General features: G+C 45.1%; 1 protein-coding gene across 1 annotated transcript in view; it reads left to right on the top strand.

The window, feature by feature from the left end:
• The first annotated feature begins 21444 nt into the window (after positions 1-21444).
• Positions 21445-23310, top strand: part of FRAS1 (Fraser extracellular matrix complex subunit 1) — a 587299-nt gene continuing 585433 nt past the window's right edge. Inside the window, exon 1 of the mRNA XM_075544919.1 lies at positions 21445-21520. Within this exon, the coding sequence (XP_075401034.1) occupies positions 21445-21520 (76 nt within the window). The remainder of the gene's footprint in view (positions 21521-23310) is intronic.

Genomic DNA, 23310 nt, shown 5'->3' with positions numbered 1-23310 from the left:
AGATGCTTATAGGATTCACCTGTGAGTAATTGTGAATTTTAAATTCAAAGTCTTTCTATTTCATATTTCATTTCAATAATTTCATAGAAATTATTCCATTTTCTCTTTGCAAACATGATAAAGATGGAAGATATAAATCCATCTGATTACTGTTTCCCATTTTACAGAGCTATTAAAAATTATTCCTAGAGTTGAGAAATGTAAATAGAATGCTAGTGTATCCTTTTTCATTATGTCTAGTTGCAAACAAATCTATTATTTCTCTGTTTCTTGATGCAAAGAAAATTAATTTTATTATTTTAAAAGGTATTTTAAAGTAAGTCAAATTATACGTGAATATATATACTTACTGTGAAAAGGTCAACGACCAAAGTACACAGAATAAAGGCTTGTAGTCCCTGTAAATAAAACCAAACGCATTACCATCCAGTTGAGTCTCACTCACAGCAGTACTTACAGGCCCTTGGGGGTTTCTGAGGCTCAATTCTGTGAGTAGAAAGCCTCATTTTTCTCCTGCAGAGCAGCTGGCGGTTTCAAACTGCTGAGCTTGTGGTAACCACTTTGCCACCAGTTTTCCTGAGGTGATGCAAAGATATGTTCCCTACATCTCCTTCAAGGACAAGCTGTTGTCAGCAAGCCACCTCCAGCTGTAAACTGCTTCAGGGCTGTCTTAGGTACAGTGAGCTGCCTCACACAAGAGCATGCTTTCCCATGATGAATCACATTATCACATCTAATAACTAAAGGTAGATGTGGGTATTTCAACCCTGTGCAAGTCACCCCCTAACAGATGGATATGTGGATATAGTCTACATTCTCATGATATTGGCTACAGAGGTCCCCATGACATTGGCTGAGGCTTTGTCAACCCATCCTTCCATTTAAATTTCTCTTTCGCCCTCTCCCTTCCAGAGGTGTTGATCACTAAATTATACCCTACCTACCAGATTCAGCCTCTTCGTGGTTCAGATTCATGGAAACGTCATGCACAACAGAACAAAACATTGCCCGGGTCTGCTCCGTTGCCATGATCACTGCTATGTTTGAGTCCATTGTTGTGGCCCTGCGTCAATCCAGCCACTGAGCATATCCCTTTACCAACCATCATGCCATTCTCCAGAGATGGGTCCCTCCTGATGATGCATGCACAGTACCAGAGTGAATCTAGACAAGATTCTGTGATCTGTCAGGTTTTACTGACTGATTCACAGAAGTAGATCATCAGGCATTTTTCATAGTTAGTCTTAGTCTGTAAATTCCACTGGATCCTGTCAGTCATAGGTGATCCTGCTGGTATTTGATATGCCAATAGCAAGTTGTTACTAGTAGGAGCAGGTTCTGACTTAGTGAGCCTGTGTACAATAGAACAAAACACTGCCCATCGCTCTGCCATCTTCACTATTGTTTTATCAGAGCCTATTGTGCAGTCACGGTGCCAATCAATCTCCATGAAATAGTTCTTCTTTTAGCCTGACTTTCTGCTTTCCCAAGCATGATGTGTTTCTAGGGGCAAGTCTCTCTTGATAATATGTTTAAAGTATGTGAGGTGCTTCTAAGGAGCATTCTGGCTGCACTTCTTCCAAGACAGACTTGCTCTTTTGGCAGTCCATGGTACTTTCAATATTCTTTACCAGCCTCATAATTTGAATGCATCAATTCTTCTGCGGTCTTCCTTAGTCAGCGTTCAACCTTCACATGTATATGAGGTGATTGAAAATACCATGGCTCAGATCAGGTGTACCTTAGTCCTCAAAGTGACTTCCTTGCTCTTGAATATGTTGAAGGGATCTTGTGGCATAAGTTTGTAGCATTATAGCAATACACAAGCCATCTTGTTGCCACATGTGTGCAATCTGACCTGAACAGACCAATCTCAAGACACCAAAATGAGAAGATATGGATATTATAACAAATTGTGGTGAAGACAGATGGTGCCCAGCGATGAGAATATTATTTGATGTCTTAAAAGCTTGTCTTAAACAATCATCTAAGTGAGGTATCACCTAAGCCCACATGGAAGGAGCACACCAAAGTGTATGATCGAAGGATTATAAATAATAGAATTTAAGATCAGATGAGGGAATTGCATTAGAGTTTAAAGTATGAGCACTTGGTCAACAGTGAGAGCCCCAAACTCATTTGCAGAGTCCCCACTGAATTCCCTCAGACCATTGGCTAGGGATGTGAAAAACCTCGTCCTGAGCATGTAGCAAAATGTGAACTAATGCAAATATAGTTAGTTGAATTTTAACATCATATCATTTGTTTTCCCTTTGACCCAATTTAAATGTGTTCATTTTTATTATTTTCATATTCCTTTTGAATTGAGCTTTTTTGGGTTTTATTTTATTATTGTTCCTGCAGTTTTTTTTGGGTTTGGGTGGGGATGTAGGGGCATGCTTTTCTTTATATGCAATCCAGGACAGGTAACTATATAAAGACAGTAACTAGATTAATACTTTCTCAAGGTTATGGCAGGACAGGCTCAGGGGCTAATAACAATGAATACAAAAAATAAAGAAAATGTTCAAAAATTGATTGTTGTGATGATTGCACAGACCTTTTAAATATGTTCAAGCCATTGACTTGTATGCTATGTGAACTATATGCCAATAAAACTGCTATTTTTTTAACAAGACATCAAGATGAGGAGAAAGATTTAGTCACTTCCGGCCAGGAGAAACTGGGAGGACGGTGTCAAATCCAGCTCTTAGATTGGAAAAGGGAACAACGAGGAAGTACATGTGACACATGTGCACTCCTCTTGGAAGTTTGGCGGTAGTTTTCCTTCCTTCCTGAATGGTTCAGCAGTTTTACCTCTATTATACGGTGCCTCAACCACAATGCAAGAAACTGGCTGACAGGCCATGGGAATTCCGTCTTAGCATCCACTCAAAGAGAACCAGAAGACGATGTCAGATGTGAGGTCAGAAGACAGGCGATAGAGTGGGAGTTCAGAATGAATAACTAACTTCCTTAACCAAAAGGGGAAAAAAAATGAACGCACTGTTGCAACGAGTGCTGAAAACTCCATCCCTGGTGCTAGGTGGGGAGGAAGATGACACTTTCTACTCCCGTTAAGAGTTGAAATCTGGGACTCCTACAAGGGCAGTCCTACCACTTCTCTCTCAGCTGCAGACAATTCAGGGGTCTCTCCCCATGTAATTACATGTAATTCCCTCAGGATCTGCTTCTGTAATTTCCCTAGCCACCGCCAGGTCTCTACATAAGTTAAGTCATGCAGAACCCGGGATACGCAGGGTCTGATAAGGAGGAGAGAGATTATATCCACAGAAGAATGATAAACTCTCGTGAATGCATACCAGCAAAGGCTAGGGGTGCACATGGGACAGAACCTGAGGGTTCTTACAACATGATTGAAGAATGGCGAGCTGATTGATTTGAGAGCACGCTCAAAGATATATGTAGGCTCACTGCTTGGAAAAGTCCCGAAGAGATGGTGTGGCCTTAGTGCTTCAACCACAGAAAGCCAAGAAGAGCACAGGGGAAAAAAAGCGTTGGCCTACAAGTTATGTGAAGCTGTAATGTCAAATTACTGTGGGAGACAACGGATACTGGGATTAAAAGACTCAAGAGAGTGGGATTGTTCTAGAGGACACATTATATGAGATCAGAAAAGCCTCTGGAAGATGATGTTCACAGCATCAGAAGATGCTCCATCACAAGGGACAGAGAGGATGTGCTGATGAGAGGACACTAGCATTGCTGGAAACTGTCCGCGGTGCCTCTCTTCTCTAAGCCTGGGGAGACTATTATAAAATTAGGCTGATAGGAACCCAAAACAATAGAAGCCAGGTGGCAGTGCTTAACTGTTAGAAGCCAGGTGGATGCAATTACTATCATGAGCCAGAGGGTTGGAATGACAGCCAAGGGGATCTGACCGGAAGCAGGTTACGTAGATGTTAATCAAACAGGTGACCCATGGGGTAAAAGAGATGAATAGCCAATATGGGTATTGCTCAGCTTATACCATTTTACCAAATTGAGGATGAATGACCAGAAGGCTGAGAGCTTTCAACACAAACAAAAGACATCATGATCTTTCCCTTTGTGCACCTTGACTGAAGAGGAGGCTGAGCTCACATGAAGAAGGCACTTGCACCTGCCTGGAATATAGCAGTAATTATTTTCCCTAATCCTTTCCCAAAGGGTTATAAATCATTTGCTCAATTAACTGCACTTTCAGGAAAGGGATTGGACTAATACCGCTCCCCAGGAGATGTCTACATGCTAATCCTTGGCACTTGTGAATATGTTATGCTATAGCATAATAGAGAATTAAAGTTTAAAATATTTCATCTGCATGCTCAGTAAATAATCCTAAAAGCTGGATTATATGAAGAAGAACACAGTAGTAGGATGGGAGTACCGTGTTCTCCATGTTTTCAACAACAAGTACGATATACACATGACACAATTGTGCGTGTTGAAAACCAAGAAGAGTTGAAGTACTTACTGCTGAGGATCAAAGTCAATAGTCTTCAGTATGGATTATACCTTAACATAAAGAAACAAAAATCCCCAAACGTGAATCAATACGTAACATCATGATACAGGGAGAAAAGACTGAAATCAAGGATTTTATTTTGCTTGGCTCCACAATCAACACTCATGGAAGCAGTAGTCAAGAATCAAGGTAGATACTGTATTGGTAAATCTGTTGCAAAAAGACCTCTTTATAGTGTGTGGTAGTTACATAATCTCCTGTCAATTTGTGAAGGGGTAGAGTCTTGCCTGTCAATCAGGTCACAGCCAATGAGGCTTCCGTGTGGGCATGACCTTCTCCTGAGGATTCTGGGATTCCTGTCTTCCTTCCTGGAGGTGGGACACACACTTTCTCCCTGTGAGACATACCTGTTGACAAGCCATATGGAATTATGCTGATGGCAGCCAGAGCCTTGGAGCTGGATGAGCCACATGGAGACCCACGCCAGCATTAAGATGCTTCCACTGGATCCACTGGCCTGTGAGCTTCCTGCACTTGGCACCATTGTATGTGTTGTGTGAGTCTGAAGAGGTATTTACAGACTGGTATTGGACATTTGGGTTAATATCGGACTTATAGAGTTGATCTGGATTGGGCTGGGATGTTTTCTTAATATAAAATTACTCTTTGATATTAAATTCTCTCTTATACACATGAGTGCCTATGAATGTGTTTCTCTATTCTACCCTGACTAACAAAAAGCATTAAAAAACAAAACAAAGATATCACTTTGAGGACTAAGGTACACTTGACCTAAGTCATGATATAGTCAATCCTCTCGTATACATGCAAAAACTGGACAATTAATTGATAAGGAAGACCAGATAATTGATTTACAGTGCTGGTAAAGAATGTTAACTGCATCATGGGCTTCCAGAGAATGGTGCAATTTGTCTTGGAACAAGTGCATCCAGAAGGCTCTTTGGAGGTGAGGATGGGGAGACTTTATCTCACATACTTTGAACATGTCATTCAGAGGGATCAGTCCCTGGAAAAAGACATCACAAGCTCAGCATAAAAAGACTCATACCCTCGACAAGATGGATCAACACAGTGGCTGCAACAGTGGGCTCAAACTTAGCAAAGAGTGTGAGCATGTCACAGGCCTGGGCAGTGCTTTGTTGTTGTACACAGTGTTACTATGAGTTGGAATCTATGCATTGGTGCCAAATGACAACGACTAGCTGACTTAAGTTCCAGTGATTATCTTAGTTATCAATTTTAGAAAGTTGGTGGCTTTGGCAAATACAAGTGGATGGCTTGAATAACAGATGCATTCTCTCGGAGTCCAGAAGGTTAGAAGTCTGAACTCACGGCGGCAGCTCTAGGGGAAGGATTTTCTTCTCTCCGTCCTTGTCACCTTTCAACAGCTGTGGGCCCAACATTTCTCGGAGTGCCACATGTCTCTTGGCATATCATAATATAGTTTATCATAATAATAGAGACTGAAGAGATCTGGACTGTCTGGATAACACACTGATCTACTACATCAAAGATATTTTACTAATCAAAATGGATGAACAAAAAGTGGTCAGCAAGCTGGAGGCCTTGGCAAGACACCCGCATGCCTGATGGTGGAATATAAGCCCCAGAAGGACTCAGAAGCCCATTACATTGGGGGAAAATAGACTGCAGTAGTTGGGGGCATGCCAGGATATCCTTCAAAGTGAAAGGTGAATCCTTGCATCTTGCACCCTCCACCAATAAGAAGAAAGTACAATGCCTGGTAGGCCGTTTAAAATGTTAGAGACAGCACATTCCACATCTAGGAATAATGCTCTGGACCATGTACTGGGTGACATAGAAAACCCATAATTATTCAATGGAGCCTCGAGCAGGAAAGAACTCCGCAGCAGGTCCATAGCAGCCCTGCTGCTTAGTGTAAATGACCCAACAGACCCTCTCATATAAAACATGAGTGACGGGACAGTGTGTGGTACAGAGTTTATAGCAGCCAAATGCAGGCCCCTGAGGGTTCTGGAGGTAGTTTATACCCTCTCTGTTCAAATTACATGCCTTTTAAAAAACAACGTTGCCATGTGATTGGGCTCTGTTAGAGATGAAGTATATGGCCACAAGGAACCATATGATCATATATTTGGAACTGGGTCAGAGTCACCAAATTTTAAGGTAAGGCAGTCTGTCAGTTTGGGTTCTGACAAGTGATACTTGTATACGTGTGTATATAGAAAGATTTGAATCAAGAAATAGCATACACAGTTATAAAAGTGTGTAAGTTCAGTCCAGTTCAAGTCTGAAGGTTAGATATAAGCTGGATGATGAACTGGAAGGTCACAGGCTGGTGAACGCAGAGCAAATGAACCCAAGGTCGACTGTGTGAATCCAAGCTTGGTAGACTGCTGATGGTTCTGGGATTGGCGGGTGACACGACAGAGGATGGACAAACCAGACACAGGATCCATATCCAACAGAAGGTGTGGGAGCAAGAGGGAGCTTCATTCCACTCAAGATCTCTTCTATACAAAAGAGCACCACCCCCCGCCCCCCTTGCCCACCAGATGGAGAGGCTGGGCTCCACACCTACCTTTGTCCAAATATGTCTCTGATTGACAACATATCTCACCATCACAGGCAATCTCAGTTGCAAGCCATTGGTAAGTGGAAATTGGCATACCTGGGACTGTGAATGAGTGGGCTTCATGAGAAAATATGTCCGATCTTCAGCCGTTGATTACTCTTGTACCAGTGCTCCTATCAGCTTACCCAATGGCCACATCAGAGAACCTTCACAGCAACGTAACAGGAATTTACAGATTGGTCCCCTTGCTATGTAGATAGATACAAGCTGAAAATGTGCAGTAACTGCACTACAACTTCACACAGAAGAGGCATTAAAGACACTGAGCAGAGAGCTGCAGGCTTGGTCATCCGTTTTGTGTGGGAGGAGAAGTAGCCCCAGGCTAGAATATCTATAAACGCATACAGTGGCAACAAAAAGATGTAGCTGGACATTCGGCAACGGAACTGACGTGGAGACCTTTGCATCATATGTATACATGCATCAAAGGGTATCCATCACACAAGAGGCATTTAACAATCAAGTAGACAAATTTACTTGGTCGTTTGACACCATTGAGCCTTCGTCATTGGCTGCCTCAGAGCTTGCCCAGTAGACACTTTAATGGAATGTTCCAGGTGGGAGAGATTGAGCTTAAACAGGGCTTCCATTTTAACGAAGGCTAAATTGGCTACTACTCTCATGGAATGTCCAAATTTCCATCCAGGGAACCTAATGCTCAACTGCCAATATGGCATAAATCTTCAAGGAGAGCCCCCCAGGCCCTTGATGACAAGTTGACTACATTGAGTTGTTTCAATCCTGCAAGGGTCAGAAATTTGTTTTCATAGAAAAATACAAATACCATATATACTCGTGGATAAGCCGAGTTTTTCAGCACATTTTTGATACATTTTTTGTGCTAAAATTAGGTGCCTTGGCTGATATTTGGGTCAGCTTATACTCGAGTACATCTAGTATTTTTTATATGGGCTTGTCTTTCTTTCCCTCAAGTTTCAATCAAGAGGATTATCAGAGTCTATGAAGTGCTTGTTCCATTAGGATGAGATCCCAGTGGGATCAACCTAGTTGGAAAGATGCAAGCCAGATGTCAGTGGAGCAGCATCTTCTCTGACTGAGCTGGCAGTGTTTCCTTGCCTGAAGAAGCTGTACTGGTGTCTGACGTAGTTTCTTTTCAAGGAATTACTGATTTCCTTAAACCCTACTCCTACTCCTCTCACTGCTTCCTAACTGTGAACACACTCAAGATCCATCGCATCCTAGAGAGTGCGATACAGTGACTCACGAGGGGACACCATACACCAAAACAATTGCAACCATAAAGCTAAGAAATATGAATATTTATGAAAATTGATCATATGGTGCTAAATCAAAGTATCCAGAAATGCTGAAATTCAGATTATTTTTTTCTATCCCACTGTACAATTTCTCAGGTAAATTATACTAATTTTTGAGGGGAAGTATAAAAGGAAGAAGGACAATATAAATTTTTGCCAGGTAGCAGGGTCCTTCCTCCAGACAAGGGGATCCAGACAGCTACTGGCAGCTAACAGTAGGAACAAACTGCATGGTCCAATATCTCCAGAGCTTGGGCTGCAATGATGTCTCTGTTGGGAGCATCCCTTAGGTTCAAATGCAGTTGTTAGGGGCCATGACTCGGTACTGACCTATAGCAACCTTATGCACACAGACTGAAATACTGCCCGATCCTGCGCCATCCTCACAATTGTTCCTATGCTTGAGCCCATTGTTGCAGCCACTTTGCCAATCCATCTCCGTGAGGGCCTTCCTCTTTTCCCCTGCCCCTCTGCTTTACCAAGCATGCTGCCCTTCTCCAGGGACTGGCATCCCCTGGCATGTCCGAAGTATGTAAGGTGCAGTCTGGCCGTCATTGCTTTTGAGGAATACACTCGCCACACTTCCTCCAATACAGATCTGTCTGTCCTTTGGGCAGTCCTTGGTACTTTCAATATTCTTGTCTAACACCACAACTCAAATGCATTGATTCTTCAGTTTTCTTTATTCTTTATCCAACTTCCACATGCTCGGGAGGCAATTGAAAATACCATGGCTTGGGCCAGCCACACCTTAGACCTCAAAGTAACATCCTTGTTTATCAACACTAAGTAGAAAACTAAAAGGAAGAATATGCTCAGTATATCTTAAACCGAAAAAACAAAAAACCAAACAAACGAAAACCCCACCAAAACTCAGGCTCAAATAGGTAGGTGCTATTCCAGTCAATGCAAAAAGAAGTAAGCTCCACTCCAGCCTCCGATAGAGTGATAGGCTTCTTCTTGCCCTTTTATCCTTTGAAGCTGAATCTCTTACAAGGTCAGTTAGAGGAACTCTCCTTACTGGGCTAAGCACAAACTGTCTTCTTCAGGCACCAAACTCTATGTAAATCACATGTTTCTTCATTTCCCGCTTTGCTCTTAAGGCTCCATCCACATTGTGTCTACCAGTCAGCTGGGATTTGTCTTCTTAATGATTGGAGAGAGGGATATGTACTCAGGCTACTATTTTCTCAGTGTGACTAACTCCTAATTCATGGATTGCTTCTTTCCCTATATTATCTGTATTTCCTTCATTGATAACTCTGATTACATAGATATTAGATCTCCTGGAGCTAACTTCTATTTTATGACCCTCATAAAAAACAGGAAGCTAAAGCAAATGGAAGAAATGAAGGCGAAGAGCTAAACAGAAAATTTTTAAGGGCAGCTGAAGAAGATAAACTCAAACATTATAATGAAATGTGCAAAACCTAGCGGGAGAAAACCAAAAGGAAGAACATGCTAAGCACATCTTAAACTGAAAAACAAACAAACAAACAAACAAACAACCCAATAAAAAACCCACCAAAACTCAAGCTTCAAGTTGCAATACTGAAAGATTCTATGGACAAAATATTGAATGATGCAGAAAGCATCCAAAGAAGATGGAAAGAGTATCCAGAATCACAGTGCCAAAAAGAACTAATAGACATTTGTGGCAGTTACACAATTTCATGTCAACTTAATCAAAGAATGAAGCAGTGGAGTCTAGCCTGTCAGTCAGGTCCTAGTCTGATGATCCCTCCTTGTGGGCATGTCCTTCTTACGAGGATTCTGGGAACTGTCTCTCTGATTCTGCCTTCAGAAGAGGCAGGTCTCGGCCTCTCTCTCTCTCTCGCTATCTATCTATCTATCTATCTATCTATCTATCTATCTATCTATCTATCTATCTATCTATCTATCTATCTATCTATCTATCTCTTTCTCTCACATTCCTGTTGACAAGCCCCATGGAGCCACACTAATGACAGCCAGAGCCCTGGAGATGCGTCCACTGCCAGTTGATCCACGGGACTTTCCACCCATCAGCCTGTGATCTTCCTGCATTCAACATCACTGCATGTCTTGTGTGAGTCTGAAGAGGAATTAATGGGCTAATATCGAACTTATGGACTTGATCTGGACTGGGCTGGGATGTTTTATTGTTACATAATTACTTCTTGATAGAAAGTTCTCTTTTGCACATATATGAGTGTTAATGGATTTGTTTCTCTAGTCAACCTGGTCTAACACAACATTCTACCATTTTATGAGGTAGCATATAAGCAAGAACCAATGGTATTGAAGGAAGAAGTTCAAGGTGCACTGAAAACATTAGTCCAAAACAACTCATTAAAAAAAATCAAACCCAATGCTATCTAGTTAAGTTTGACACATACAGACCCTATGTTATCATGGTTGGATGCCACTGAGTCAGCTGCCACCCTATGTACTACAGAAGGAAGCACTACCCATTCCTGTACCATCCTCACAATTGTTGCTGTATACTTCAGCCCATTGTTGCAACCACTGTCAATCCATCTTGCTGAGGGTCTTCCTCTCTTTCATTGATGTGTTAGTTAGTCTGGGTAGACTAGAGAAACAAATTCATACACACACATATGTGTATAAGGAAGAGGTTTATATACAAGAGCAATTGTACATTAAGAAAATATCCCAATCCAGTCCAGTACAAGGCCATAAGTCTGATATCAGCCCATATGTCTGATAGCAATTTTTAAAGTCCTCTTCAGACTTGTGAAACATATGCAATGAAGCTAAATGCAGGACAATCACAAGCCACTGGGTAGAAAGTCTTTGGATCCAGTGGCGTTGTAAGCATCTCAGCGCTGGCAGGGGTCTCTGTGGCTTCTCCGGCTTCAGAGGTCTGGTTGCATCCACGTGGCTTATCTTCTGCAAATGTCTCCCAGGGAGTGGCAGAGAGAGAACGAGAAGTGTCTTCTGCCTCCAAGGAGGAAGTACCAGATTTCCCAGAATTCTCAGGAGAAGGCCATGCCCACACAGAAGTTTCATTGGCTATCTCCAGATTGACAGCCTAGACTCCACCCCTACACTCTTAATCCTTAAATTGACACCAGATTAGGTGACTACCACAATTGACCCTTTACCACGCATGATGGCTGTCTCCAGTGACTGGTCTCTCTTGATAACATATCCAAAATACTTGAGATGAAGTCTCGCCATCCTTGCCTCTAATGGGCACTTTAGCCACACTTCTTCCTAGACAGACTTGCGTGTCCTTTGTGAGTCTACGATACTGTCAATATTCTTTGCCAGCACCACAGTTCAAACACATGGACTCTTCTTCGGTCTTCCTTATTCAATGTGCAACTTGCACATGCATATGAGGGAATTGAACCTATTTTGGCTTAGATCAGGGCACTTTAGTCCTCAAAGTAACATCTTTGCTTTTCAGCTCTCTAAAGAGGGCTAGTGTAGCAGATTTACCAAAGGCAACATAGTTTTTTTTATCTCTTCTCTGCTGTTCCATGAGAATTAATTATGGCTCCAAGCAAGATGAAATCCTTGACTATTCCAATATTTTCTCCATTTATCATGATGTTACCTATCGGTCTAGTTGTGAGAATGTTGGTCTTCTTTACATCGAACTGTGATCCACATTGAAGGCTGTAATGCTTGATCCTCATCAGTAAATGCTTCAAGTCCCCACACTTTCAGCAAGCAAGGTTGTGACATTTGCATATAGCAGGTTGTTAAACCTTTCTCTAATCCTGATGATACATTCTTCATATAATCCCGCTTTTCTGATTATTTTGCTGAGCACACAGATTGAATAACAACGCTGTGAGGATACGGCCCTGATGCACACCTTTCCTGATTTATTTTTATTTTTTTAATTTTTTATTTTAACAATTTATTGGGGCTGATACAATTCTTTTCACAGTTCATACATATACATACATCAATTGTATAAAGCACATCTGTACAGTCCTTGCCCTAATCATTTTTTTCTCTTTTCTTCTTTTACATTTTATTAGGGACTCCAACAACTCTTACCACAATCCATACATATACATACATCAATTGTATAAAGCACATCCATACATTCCCTGCCCCAATCATTCTCAAGGCATTTGCTCTCCACTTAAGCCCCTTGCATCAGGTCCTCTTTTTTTCCCCCCCTTCCCTCCCCATTCCCCCCTCCCTCATATGCCCTTGGTAATCCATACATCGTCATTTTGCCATATCTTGCCCTATCCGGAGTCTCCCTTCCCCCCTTCTCTGCTGTCCCTCTCCCAGGGAAGAGGTCACATGTGGATCCTTGCAATCAGTTCCTCCTTTCCAACCCACTCACCCTCCACTCTCCCAGCATCGTCCCTCACACCCTTGGTCCTGAAGGTATCATCCACCCTGGATTCCCTGTACCTCCAACCCTCATATGTACCAGTGTACAGCCTCTGTCCTATCCAGCCCTGCAAGGTAGAATTCAGATCATGGTAGTTGGGGGGAGGAAGCATCCAGGATCTGGGGGAAAGGTGTGTTCTTCATTGATACTACCTCGCACCCTAATTAACCCATCTCCTCTCCTAAACCCCTCTATGAGGGGATCTCCATTGGCCGACACTTGGGCCTTGGGTCTCCACTCTGCACTTTCCCCTTCATTTAATATGATATATATATACACATACATATATACATATATACACATACATACACACATTTATATCTTTTTTTTTTTGCATGATGCCTTATACCTGGTCCCTTGGCACCTCGTGATCGCACTGGCCGGTGTGCTTCTTCCATGTGGGCTTTTTTGCTTCTGAGCTAGATGGCGCTTGTTCACCTTCCTTTCCTGATTTTAAGGCCGGCAGTGTTCCTATTCTATTCCCCCAACTGCCTCTTGATGCCTGTCCAGGTTCTGCAGGAGCGCAGTGAGGTGATGTGGAATTCTCATTCTTATCAAGCCTGTCCATAGTTTGCTATGCTCTGTGCAGTTGAAGGCCTTGGCAAGTCAATGAAACACACGTAAGCATCTTTCTGGTATTCTCTGCTTCCAGCTGAGATCTGTCTGACATCAGCAATGGTATTCCTTGTTCGGAGTCCTCTTTTGGAGAATGTCAGTGAAAAGGGGAAGCCTTTTGATGAGGTGGATTGACACAGTGGTTGCAACCATGGACTCAAGCATAGGAACAACTGGGGCCATGTTTTGTTCTGTTGAGCCCAGGGTCACTAAGGGCTGGAACCAACTTGATGGCATCTAACAACAACTACAAGTCTTAAAGTGTTCCTCAATTTTATCTTCCAGGCTGTTCATGAAAAATTTCAGCTGTCTTATTATTCAGAACACCGTAGCTCTTCTTATTTAGACAATTATGTCTTTATTTTGCAAAACCTCTTTTATATTTGCAACTACTCTTTTTTTCATGACAATCAGAGCTTGGTTGATGTAAACATTGTTTCTTCTCCATGAACTCTCAGAATATGAATTTCATCTTTTCACATTTTCTTCTGTTTTCCTTTTGCCTTGGGGTCAGTTATGTTGTTTGCTCATCTTTATATTTCAAGCTGTGGTTCTTCTCATAGATGTATTTTGATTTTGTTTATCTACTCATATTTATAAAAGGATCAGATTTAACAGAATTATATTTCATTAGCAAGAATAAATTTCACCTGCTCCTTTCTCAATGGCGATGGTGTTTGGGGATGTTGGAAGGTGGTTTAACTAAATAAAGAGCTCTGCGGTTAGCGGTCAATCTACGCCACCAGGGTTCCCTTGTCATCTTAGGTGGGTTAAAGTACATATATGCGAAAGAATTGTCTGTCTTTGGATAACTGCGGAATTCATTGTACTAATAGGAAAACATTTTTTCCTTTACTTATTTCAATTTCTTTTCTGCTGCAAGTCTTTCCTCACTAGAGCACCGTATGCATTATTAAGAGAGTACATACCTTTATCTCCAGCAAAAATAGTTTGGCCTATGCTTTATTGTAAATTCAATATTATATACTGATGCCATGTTTGACCTATCAGTCATTCCGAGTCAGACTCTGGTGAAGAGAAACGTAATGGCAGGTGCTGAAGGAGGCTCCTGACGCCGATGAGGAAGGTAGACACTGAAGCGCAAGAAGATGGAAGCAAATCAACTAGGTCTGAGGCATTTAAAAAAATTCCTCATACTTTCTGGTTCTAAACAAGAAGTGAAGGGACACAGGGTCACAGCTCTTCACTGACTGCATTCTCACCTTCTTTTTGTCTTATATCCTCCGGGGAATATTCTTCAACTCTATAACCTCCTGAAAATGACAGCAGGTTCAGGACTGCCTGTCTGCCAGGGGGACTCCCAAGAGAACCCTTGGCCAGTTTTTCCATGTCTTTTCAAAAGTCCACAATCATTTCAAGATGGAATTACTCCAGAGGCACCAAAGCCAGACATATTTCTATTAATAGATGCCCACAGAGTAAGAGAGAAAACCAGCAACACTGAAAGGGACGGGTTAGTGTGAGCAGAAATACCTGACTCCCATTGCTATTAAAAGCTCCAGACTCAATGATATCCTTACTGGAAATCTTTGGGAAACAAAGATAAACAAACGAAACTAAAAGGTAGGCAATCTTCTCATTGGGATCGTGGCATGGGATCTTTGCATCCTACCTCTCAGTGATGATAGAGGAAGAGATCATCACATCATCATCATTTTTGATTTATCTGAATAGCCTGCTGAAATAGACCCCTGGGAACATTTACCCATCCAATTACAACTAGATGATTATTCATAGCCTTAAAACCCCTTCTCATATAAAAATGCCTGACCTAGCTGAAAGTTCTTAATAATAATGCTTATATAGTGCTGTGAATGCTTCAAAAGATTTTTCAGATCTCTGTTTCTTAATTGACCCTCAAAATAAGTCAGTTTGTTAAGTAGGGCCCGACTATCATTATATTCATTTTGGCAATGAGGATGTAGAAGATCTATGAGTGATCTGTCTGAAGTTCACCAAGCAGTAAGCTTTAGGAATTTGACTGTATTGTAGGTGCCATTTTCTGGACTTGGTGAGATAATTCAGCTTTGCTTTCCTAGGGTTGTGGAGCCTAATATCTCTGGGTTGAAGTAAAAATAATCTGTCATGAATTTACTTCTGAGAAGGTAGAATATGTTGTCCTGGTTATTTGTGTTTTGAAGTCTTCAAAAGCCTTGATAGTGGGGTTGGGAGGGCTAGATCACGCATGGGTCTTTAGTTTACTAAACGTGATTCCCAGTTGGGTTTCTTGGAAATAATAGACTGAAAACAAGCTGGTGTCAAAGACAAGCATTGTGCTTTGTGAGTTTTCTTTCATAGAAACCATGTGAGTATTTGGTAATTAGCACATCCTAGACCATTTTCTTTCTAGGTGTGAAAAATGCTTTTTGTTGTTGTGAGGGGATGTCGAGTCAGTTTCCACTCATACCAACCCCCTGTGTACGACCTAACAAAACACGTGTCTGGTCCTGCACCATTGTCAATTCATCTCCTCGTTTTTCACTGTCCCTCTATTTTGCCAAGTACAATGTTTATTTTCAGGGACTGGTATCTCCTGGTAACATGTCCAAAGTATGTGAGGCAAACTTTCACCCCTCCTCACTTCTAAGGAGCACTGGACATCCTTCTAGACAGATTGTTCTTCCGACAATTCAGAGTTCTCCATATTCTTTGCTAACAGCATAATTCAAATATATCTTCTATTCTATGGCCTACCTTATTGAATGTTCAACTTTTAGATGCATATGAATCCACTGACAAAAACAAACAACCTTTTATCCTGATCATTATCATTGTTTCCCTTATGTCCATTCCATCTTCTAATAACTATCAATTTTATTTCAGGAATCCAAATCTTCCTTACACAATTATATTTTAAAGAGTAGCCACATCTTCTCTACACAATGCAACTCTTGATGTAGAGGCCCCACCCACTTCAATGCGAGGGTCTGGGAAAACGAGGCCCCACCCACTTCAATGCGAGGGTCTGGGAAAATGTTGGTAAGCAAGAGTACTATCTACCCAAAGCATGGGTAGAGACAGAAATACTGCAGGTCTCTCAGAACATCATTGACCTGTTAAATTGAACCTCTATGTAATTTCCCTAGAGTCTATATTAGTTTCCAGTTATGACAGACAACAAATGTCACGCAGTGTTAGTTGAAGGTCTCTTGGTCGTACAAACAGTTTGTTTTTGGTGCATGCCTACCCAGCAGCACAATGGGAGAGAGCCCCGGTGGCTTGCTTCCATCAAGTTACAGTCAAGAGCGTTTTACGGGGTTAGTTTGACTCTGTAGCAGTGGGGTTGCTGTGAATGAGAATCCACTGGGTGACACAGGTATGGTTTGTTCTTTCGTGTCTACTTAGTGAGTTTTAATTTACTCTAGTATGTGAAAATCCTTCCAGTGTCATTTCGCACTGTACAAACATATACATAATCAATGTGGAGACAAAAATATGTATCAGCTATAATGAGAAGTTAATAGGTGCCTCCAATATCAGAGATAATATTTTGGGATCAGAAGAAACATTTGTGGGCTTATCCTTTGAGATAAGTATGTGTGTATGTGTATGGATGTGTGTGTGTGTGTTTGGAAGTAGGGACAAAGAGGCTTCAAAAAGTTCATGGAAAATAGGAATTAGAAGATAGTGGCATTTCTCCCTTGTACTTTTTGAAGCCCCTCATGTGTCCAAGCAAGCACATGGGAACATTCTCTGAATTGCTATTTTTACTCACAAGTCAGTCACACTTCTAAGCCAGCCAGTGTGGCCTTAAGATCTTCTTTTCCGCCTGGTTCCTACTTGGCTTCGTGGAGGCACCAGCTCCCTTCACCGGCTCTGTACCAGATGCTCAGAGGGCTTCACTGCACTGCCTGCAATAGGGGGTGAAGTGGTGTCGGTTTTGGAACTTTCTCATCTGAAGTAAAAGCCAAGAGTATTTAGAAAGACTTTTCTTTCTTCTTCCTTCCTTCCTTCCTTCCTTCCTTCCTTCCTTCCTTCCTTCCTTCCTTCCTTCCTTCCTTCCTTCCTTCTTTCTTTCTTTCCCCTTTCTCACCACACCTTTTTATTACTGACCTACTCTCAGGTCTAGATAACAACAAATGGTTTTCTTACTGGTTTCAAATGAAATTTTCATTAATTTTCCTTACCAATTGCCATGCCTATCTTGTTTTTATTACTCCCGTGGCTTAGGTAGGCAGGTGGTTGAAGGTGTCTGGGATGGTGGCGGGAGCCCTGGTGGTCATCCATGCTGGGCTGCTAACCACAGGGTCAACAATGTGTAGCCAGCAGCAGCTCTGCTGGAGAATGAAGAGGCTTTCTCCTGTCATCAAAATGTGGTCTCAGGGCCCACAGGAGCCTTCTACTCTGGCCTAAAGGGTCCCGATGCATTAGCAGTGACTCAGAAGATGGAGTTCCATTTGGAGCAATGGCAGAGGAGGCCTGGTGGTGTCATGAGTTACTTGTTGAGCTCCACCTGAACTGCAAGCTCAGCAGTTTAATCCACTAGACTTACAGCCTCTGAAACCCACAGGTGCAGTGCTACTGTCTTATAAGGGTCATTGTGAATTGGAATTGATGCCATGGCAGGGTTGTTTTTTTTTTTTGAGTGAGGTGGTGGTATTGCCAACAAGTTGGCTCTGATGTATGGTGACCCTATGTGAAACAGAACATAGTGTTACCTGATGCTTGCTCTTCCATCTTCATGATCTTTTTTTTCTTCCATTATGCTCTTTGACCAGTGTGAGGTCATTGTGACCACTGGTCAAGCCTTCTCATGGAGGGTCTCCCTGGTCTTTGCTGACTTTCTAATGGAACACCATGATGTGCTTTTCTACAGATTGCTCTTTCCTGATAACAGATTCGAAAGAAGCAAGTACAAGTCTTGCCATCCTTACATTTAAGGAGCATGCTGTTGGAATGATGTTTATAATAAGAACTGGCAACATCAAACTAAACCAAACTCACTGTTCTGGAATCTTTTCTGACTCATAGTGCCCCTATAGGGCAGAGTAGAATTGCCCCTGTGGGTTTCTGAGGCAGTTACTATTTATGGGAGCAAAAAGCCTCATCTTTCTCCCTTAGAAATGCTGGTGCATTTGAACAACTGACCTTGATGTTAGGAATCCAAAACATAACCAATTTTACCACTGGACTTCTAATTGGAAATATAGAGATTAGCTAATTAAATATGTAAAAAAATTTACAAAGAAAACCCTGGAAGTCCAATAGTAAAATGCAGAATGATTCAAGTCCAGCTCTGTAGGAATTTTATTTGAAACATTAAAGTCAGGAAAATGATTGATGAAACATGGAGATGACCCATCTGCTTTTCTTCATTGGCAGCTGTGGGCATTGGCATTGTTGGGGACCTCTGATGCCTGGCTTTCTGCAGTGTTGCTATGGCAGGCATGGGATGATATGAAAATTACTTACTAATTGGCGGGGCATGGGTACTCACCCATAAGAGTGGAGCCCAGCCTCAGATAATAGTTATCAAGGAACCAGTGAGCCAGCGTTGGGTGGCTGCTCTCAATGAGGATGCTAGCTAACCAACCAGTAACCTTTGGGATTTTTTGATTGTTACTCAGAAAAGGTTCCACATACAAATCCCCCCACTTTGCCCCATTGGTTCCTGACATGCACACCCTCCCAGTGGTACTGCTAAGGGAATGACTCTTTCCTATAAAAACCAAGGGTAGGTGGTTACTTCCTTTCCACAAAGCATTATCCAAATTCATAGGAAATGATCGATATCACGAACTTGTGAAAAGCTCCCCACTGGGGGAAAAACAGTAACAGGGTAACTCTTACAAGAAAAATACAGTAAATGTAGAAAAAGGTGCTTTACCTCACCAATGAGACAAGTACAATTTTTCACAAGATCCGTATTTTTCCAACCCCATCACTACTCTGGGGACTTACTAAATTGCTTTGTCAATTCTGCCTATAAAACGTTTAATGAACCCCTTCCTATGTGCTAGGTGTCACGGGGCCTGTATTACATCGAAAGGTGGCTGAACTCTACCCTGAAACAACCACATAGCCCAGTGGAGAGACCTGATTGAGGCAGGAGTGTTGCACAAGTCCTCCAAACACTAGAGAGTTAGGCTGTCAGAGATCTCTGCACTAGCTCCCCCCCCCCTTTTGGCTAAATAATAGTCACAGGGAGGTGCCAGTTACAAATTATGAGTTCTTCCAAGAAGAAATCCTTCTGAGTGGTGCCTGTGCAGCCAGGGTGTAGGCTTGCGGTACTCGGATGGTGGCACTGGGAGGCAGAAACTGGTGGGGCCCTAGCAGAGCCACAGCCTGGCAGTTCAGGTCTCCACAACCCCCACCCTTTGGGTGCAACTGAGGGATCCAGAACGTTTCTTCTTCGGGTCAGCATCTCTTGTGCTGCAACCAATTCCATCTTATAAAACAGTTAATCCTGGACCAGCTGTTTTTATTTGGTCCTATAAAAATAGCTCCCGTCAACTCAGACCTGGCAGGTCTTCAAGTACACCCCCCAGACGACCCCCTGACATTTACTTCCAGGCAACTGGCATTTGGGGGCGCAGCTGAACCCACCGCGCGGAGAAACACCGAGAGCAGCATTGCTTCGGGCGAGGGAAAGGGGCATTCGCTGTGGGAAGCCCGGCTTTAGGACACAAATGCCAGTATCTTCAAAGCCACCACGCGACCGGTCCTAGGGAGAAAAGATGGACCAGCTGGTTCGCTCCAGGCGCTTGGTCCTGCAGGAGTGTTAGCGGTGGGGGATGAAGGTGGGGTTGCACCAGGGCCTGGAGCGCACACCGTCCACCCCCTAGCCGGTCCCTCCCAGTGCTGGGGGGTGGGGAAGGAAGAGTAGGAACGCGTTTTTTGGGCCCTCTGCGAGGATCACGTCACCTCCTCCCACCCACCGCCCTCCGGTGTGACCACTTTTGTTCCCGCCCCAGACAAAGCCAAGTCAGAACTCCTGCAGAATGAATAAGGGGATCAGGTTGCTCTCAGCTTCCCCGAGCCCCGCGTCTCCCCTTCCCCACGTGACTCCCAGGAATCTGTGCCAAAGCGCCGAGTGAGCCCCGGGGTCCATTTTCACCCCGAGCCAAAGGAGAGGCAGGAAGCAGAGGACGCCCGGGCGCGTGTCCTCTAAACGCGAGATTCCAGACGGGGCCTCATCCTGTGGGTCTCCAGCCTCCCTCGCCCTGGAGGCTCTGAGTTCGGAGGGCTCTGTTGCAGCCTCCCCCTCCTCCGAGCTTTCCCACACGAGGGCTCCCTCTCCCCTCCGGTAGGCTCGCCTCCACCCTGCAGCCCGGGCCCGGGGCGCGGCGTGCGCCCGGCGGGAGGTGGGTCGGCGTGGAGCAGCCGCGCCCCGCGGCCCCCCACACACCGGCGAGGGGCGGGGCCGAGAAGTGCAGCCGCGCCGCGCGCGCCCCTCCGCCGCGTGCGCACAGTCTGCTGCAGGGAGCGCAGCCCGAGGCGGCGCGGCGTGGCTGCGGCGGCGGCGCCCGCGAGTCCCTGGAGCTGCCCGCAGCGCCGCGCAAAGTTTCCCGCGAGCGGCTTCGGGCGGCGGCGGCGGCCGCGCCGCGCGGGGCGGAGACCCAGGTGTGGGTGGGTCTTTCGGGGCCCCGGACGCCCCCCTCCGCCGACGCGGCGCCGACGTAGGGTGTCAAGGCAACTTTCAAAAGCGGCTCCGCCGGAACCTGTGCCGGGGATCTCCACCGCCGCGGGCCCGGGCGCACGGGCTCCGCCGGAGGCACACGCGGGAGATCCGCACAGCCCGTGAGCGGCAACTTTCGGGCCAGAACTGGACCCCTCCGGGCTCGCCCTGCTGGTCGGTTCCCTCAGCTCAGCCCGCGCCGGCGTCCTGCTCTGCCCGGGAGCTGTGCGGACTCTTCGCCCCGGCAGGGAGGGACGTGAATCCCGCGCCCATCCCGGAGCCTCTGCGCTGAAGTGAGCGTCGCTCTCCGAGGCTCCAGCTCATCTCCCCGGAGGGCACCGCCTGCCACCCTCCCAGCGCCCCGGCCTGGGGCACCGAAGCCAGCGAGCCCTTCGTTGGATGCCGAAGGCTGGCTCCCCCAGCGTGGGTGCCGAGGCTGCGATGGGTGTCTTCAAAGTGTGGCTCGGGGTGGCCCTGGCGGTGGTGGAATTTGCGCTATTGCCTCATCATTCCGAAGGTGAGGGCGCGCCTGGGAGCCCGGCTCCGCGGGTTTGTGGGGGTCGGGTCCGGTGGGAGGTTTTTGGAGGGGTGAATGGGAGTGGAACTCGAGTGGGTTTTTGCTGCGAAGATTCCCACTCGTCTCGCGACCCTCGCCCTGTGGGCGTGTGAGTGGTGGGTGGCATGCGCTCTCTGCTGCACCCCCCCGCCCCCTTTCCGGCCCCTCTTGCTTCCGAAGAGAAAGAAACTAAATGAGTAAAAAGAGCAAGTGAGCGAAAAATTGCTATTTGCCTCGCCTGGAAAAAACCCAAAACAACCAAAAAACTATGACCTCTCCCTCCCCAGGTAAAAGCCTCCATGCCGTCTTCCTCGTCCCGATAAGTAGCGAATGAAAGTCCATTTGATATTTTATAACTAGCTGGTTTTAAGGTGTGCTTCATAATTAAATTGCCCTACCAAAAAGAAATCTCCCCAGTATAGCGAGGTGCAAGTCCTCCTGGTTCCCCAGAAAGAAAGTGGCGAATGAGAGTTTAGGTTTCTTCAGTTACTTCCCCCGCCGCCTGCATCTTGTCCTTCGGGGGGTGGGGTGGGGGAATCCTTCCCGAAGCCCGGGGAGAGGACGGAGGACACTGTCGCCATGATACCAAAGCCAATCTGGACTCAGCCAAATCGATGAATTACTAAAGTAAATAGTTTGGGCGTGCTGGGCGCGGGGCCGCGAGGCGCTGGGAGCTCGCGCCCACCGGCTCCGAGGAGCCCGGGAAATCGCCCCGGTAGCGCTTAGGGAGGGGGAGCGGAGGGCTCCGCGGGAGACGGCTTAATTCCCTGCGCCCGGCTCTCGGCTTCCCCTCCCGGCTCCATTCATTATTCATCCAGCTGCGGGAAGCGTTCACCTGCTGGGCCACAGATCCCAGCCACCGAGGCCGCGGGCGCGGGGCGGGGCCGCTCTGCCCAGGTGCTGGCTGGGGCCGGCGCGCGCTCTGTCCCAGGCGCCGAGCTGGGGGCGCTGGAGGCCCGCGGGAGGACAGCCCTGCCGCCGGCCGACCTCGAGCCCCAGAGCAGCTACCCCCTTTCCTTCTGGCTTCTTGAGAGAAAGTGGCTTGGTTTTGGAAACCCTCCCAAACCCTACCACCTTTCTGTACCCTCGGGGACGAATGCCAGTGTCTTCTAAGCTTGGGAAAAACCCGCCTGGGGCCAGTGTAGCTTACTCCAAATAGTGCATGACGTGCAGAAATATATCTATTGTCTGAGTATGTGCATGCTTAAAGCACACACACACACGCACACACACACTGCTAGGTTGGAGTTGTAATTATAAACCAGTTGGGAGACGCAGCCCAGGCCACCCACACTGGAACTTTTGGGTGACTTAGAAAAATTGAGGATTTTAGTTGGTGGCGGTTTCTTGTATAGAATCATATTCCTGAAAGGCAGAAATGTCTGCTCTCTCCAGGAGAGCTCACCAGGGGGCAGTTGGAATGAGGCGCTTTTCCAGAACCACATCTGTTGAAATTGCAAAAGGCATTATTAGTAAGAGCCTATGGGGTGTGCTCTCTGGAAGGCTGTGCCATAACACGGTCAACGTTTAAGGACTCCCAGCGTTTTCAAATGGTGATGTGGGAGCGGGGTGGGTGGGGGTCGGGGGACTTCTGGTTGTTTTCCCCCAGCTTCAGAGCCTTGGATAGCCATCTCTCAATGAAGACTGACCAGGCACGAGTGAATGATGGTTTTTACCGATCATATCTTATGTGCCTGGCATTAAAGGGGCCCCGGAGGCACAGTGGTCACAATTTGCACTGCTGACTTCAA

Source organism: Tenrec ecaudatus, chromosome 3 (genome assembly GCF_050624435.1).
Source record: "Tenrec ecaudatus isolate mTenEca1 chromosome 3, mTenEca1.hap1, whole genome shotgun sequence".
NCBI classification, from domain to species: Eukaryota; Metazoa; Chordata; class Mammalia; order Afrosoricida; family Tenrecidae; genus Tenrec; species Tenrec ecaudatus.
Note: the sequence above shows the minus strand (reverse complement) of the source record. Positions and strands in the feature narration are given on the sequence as shown.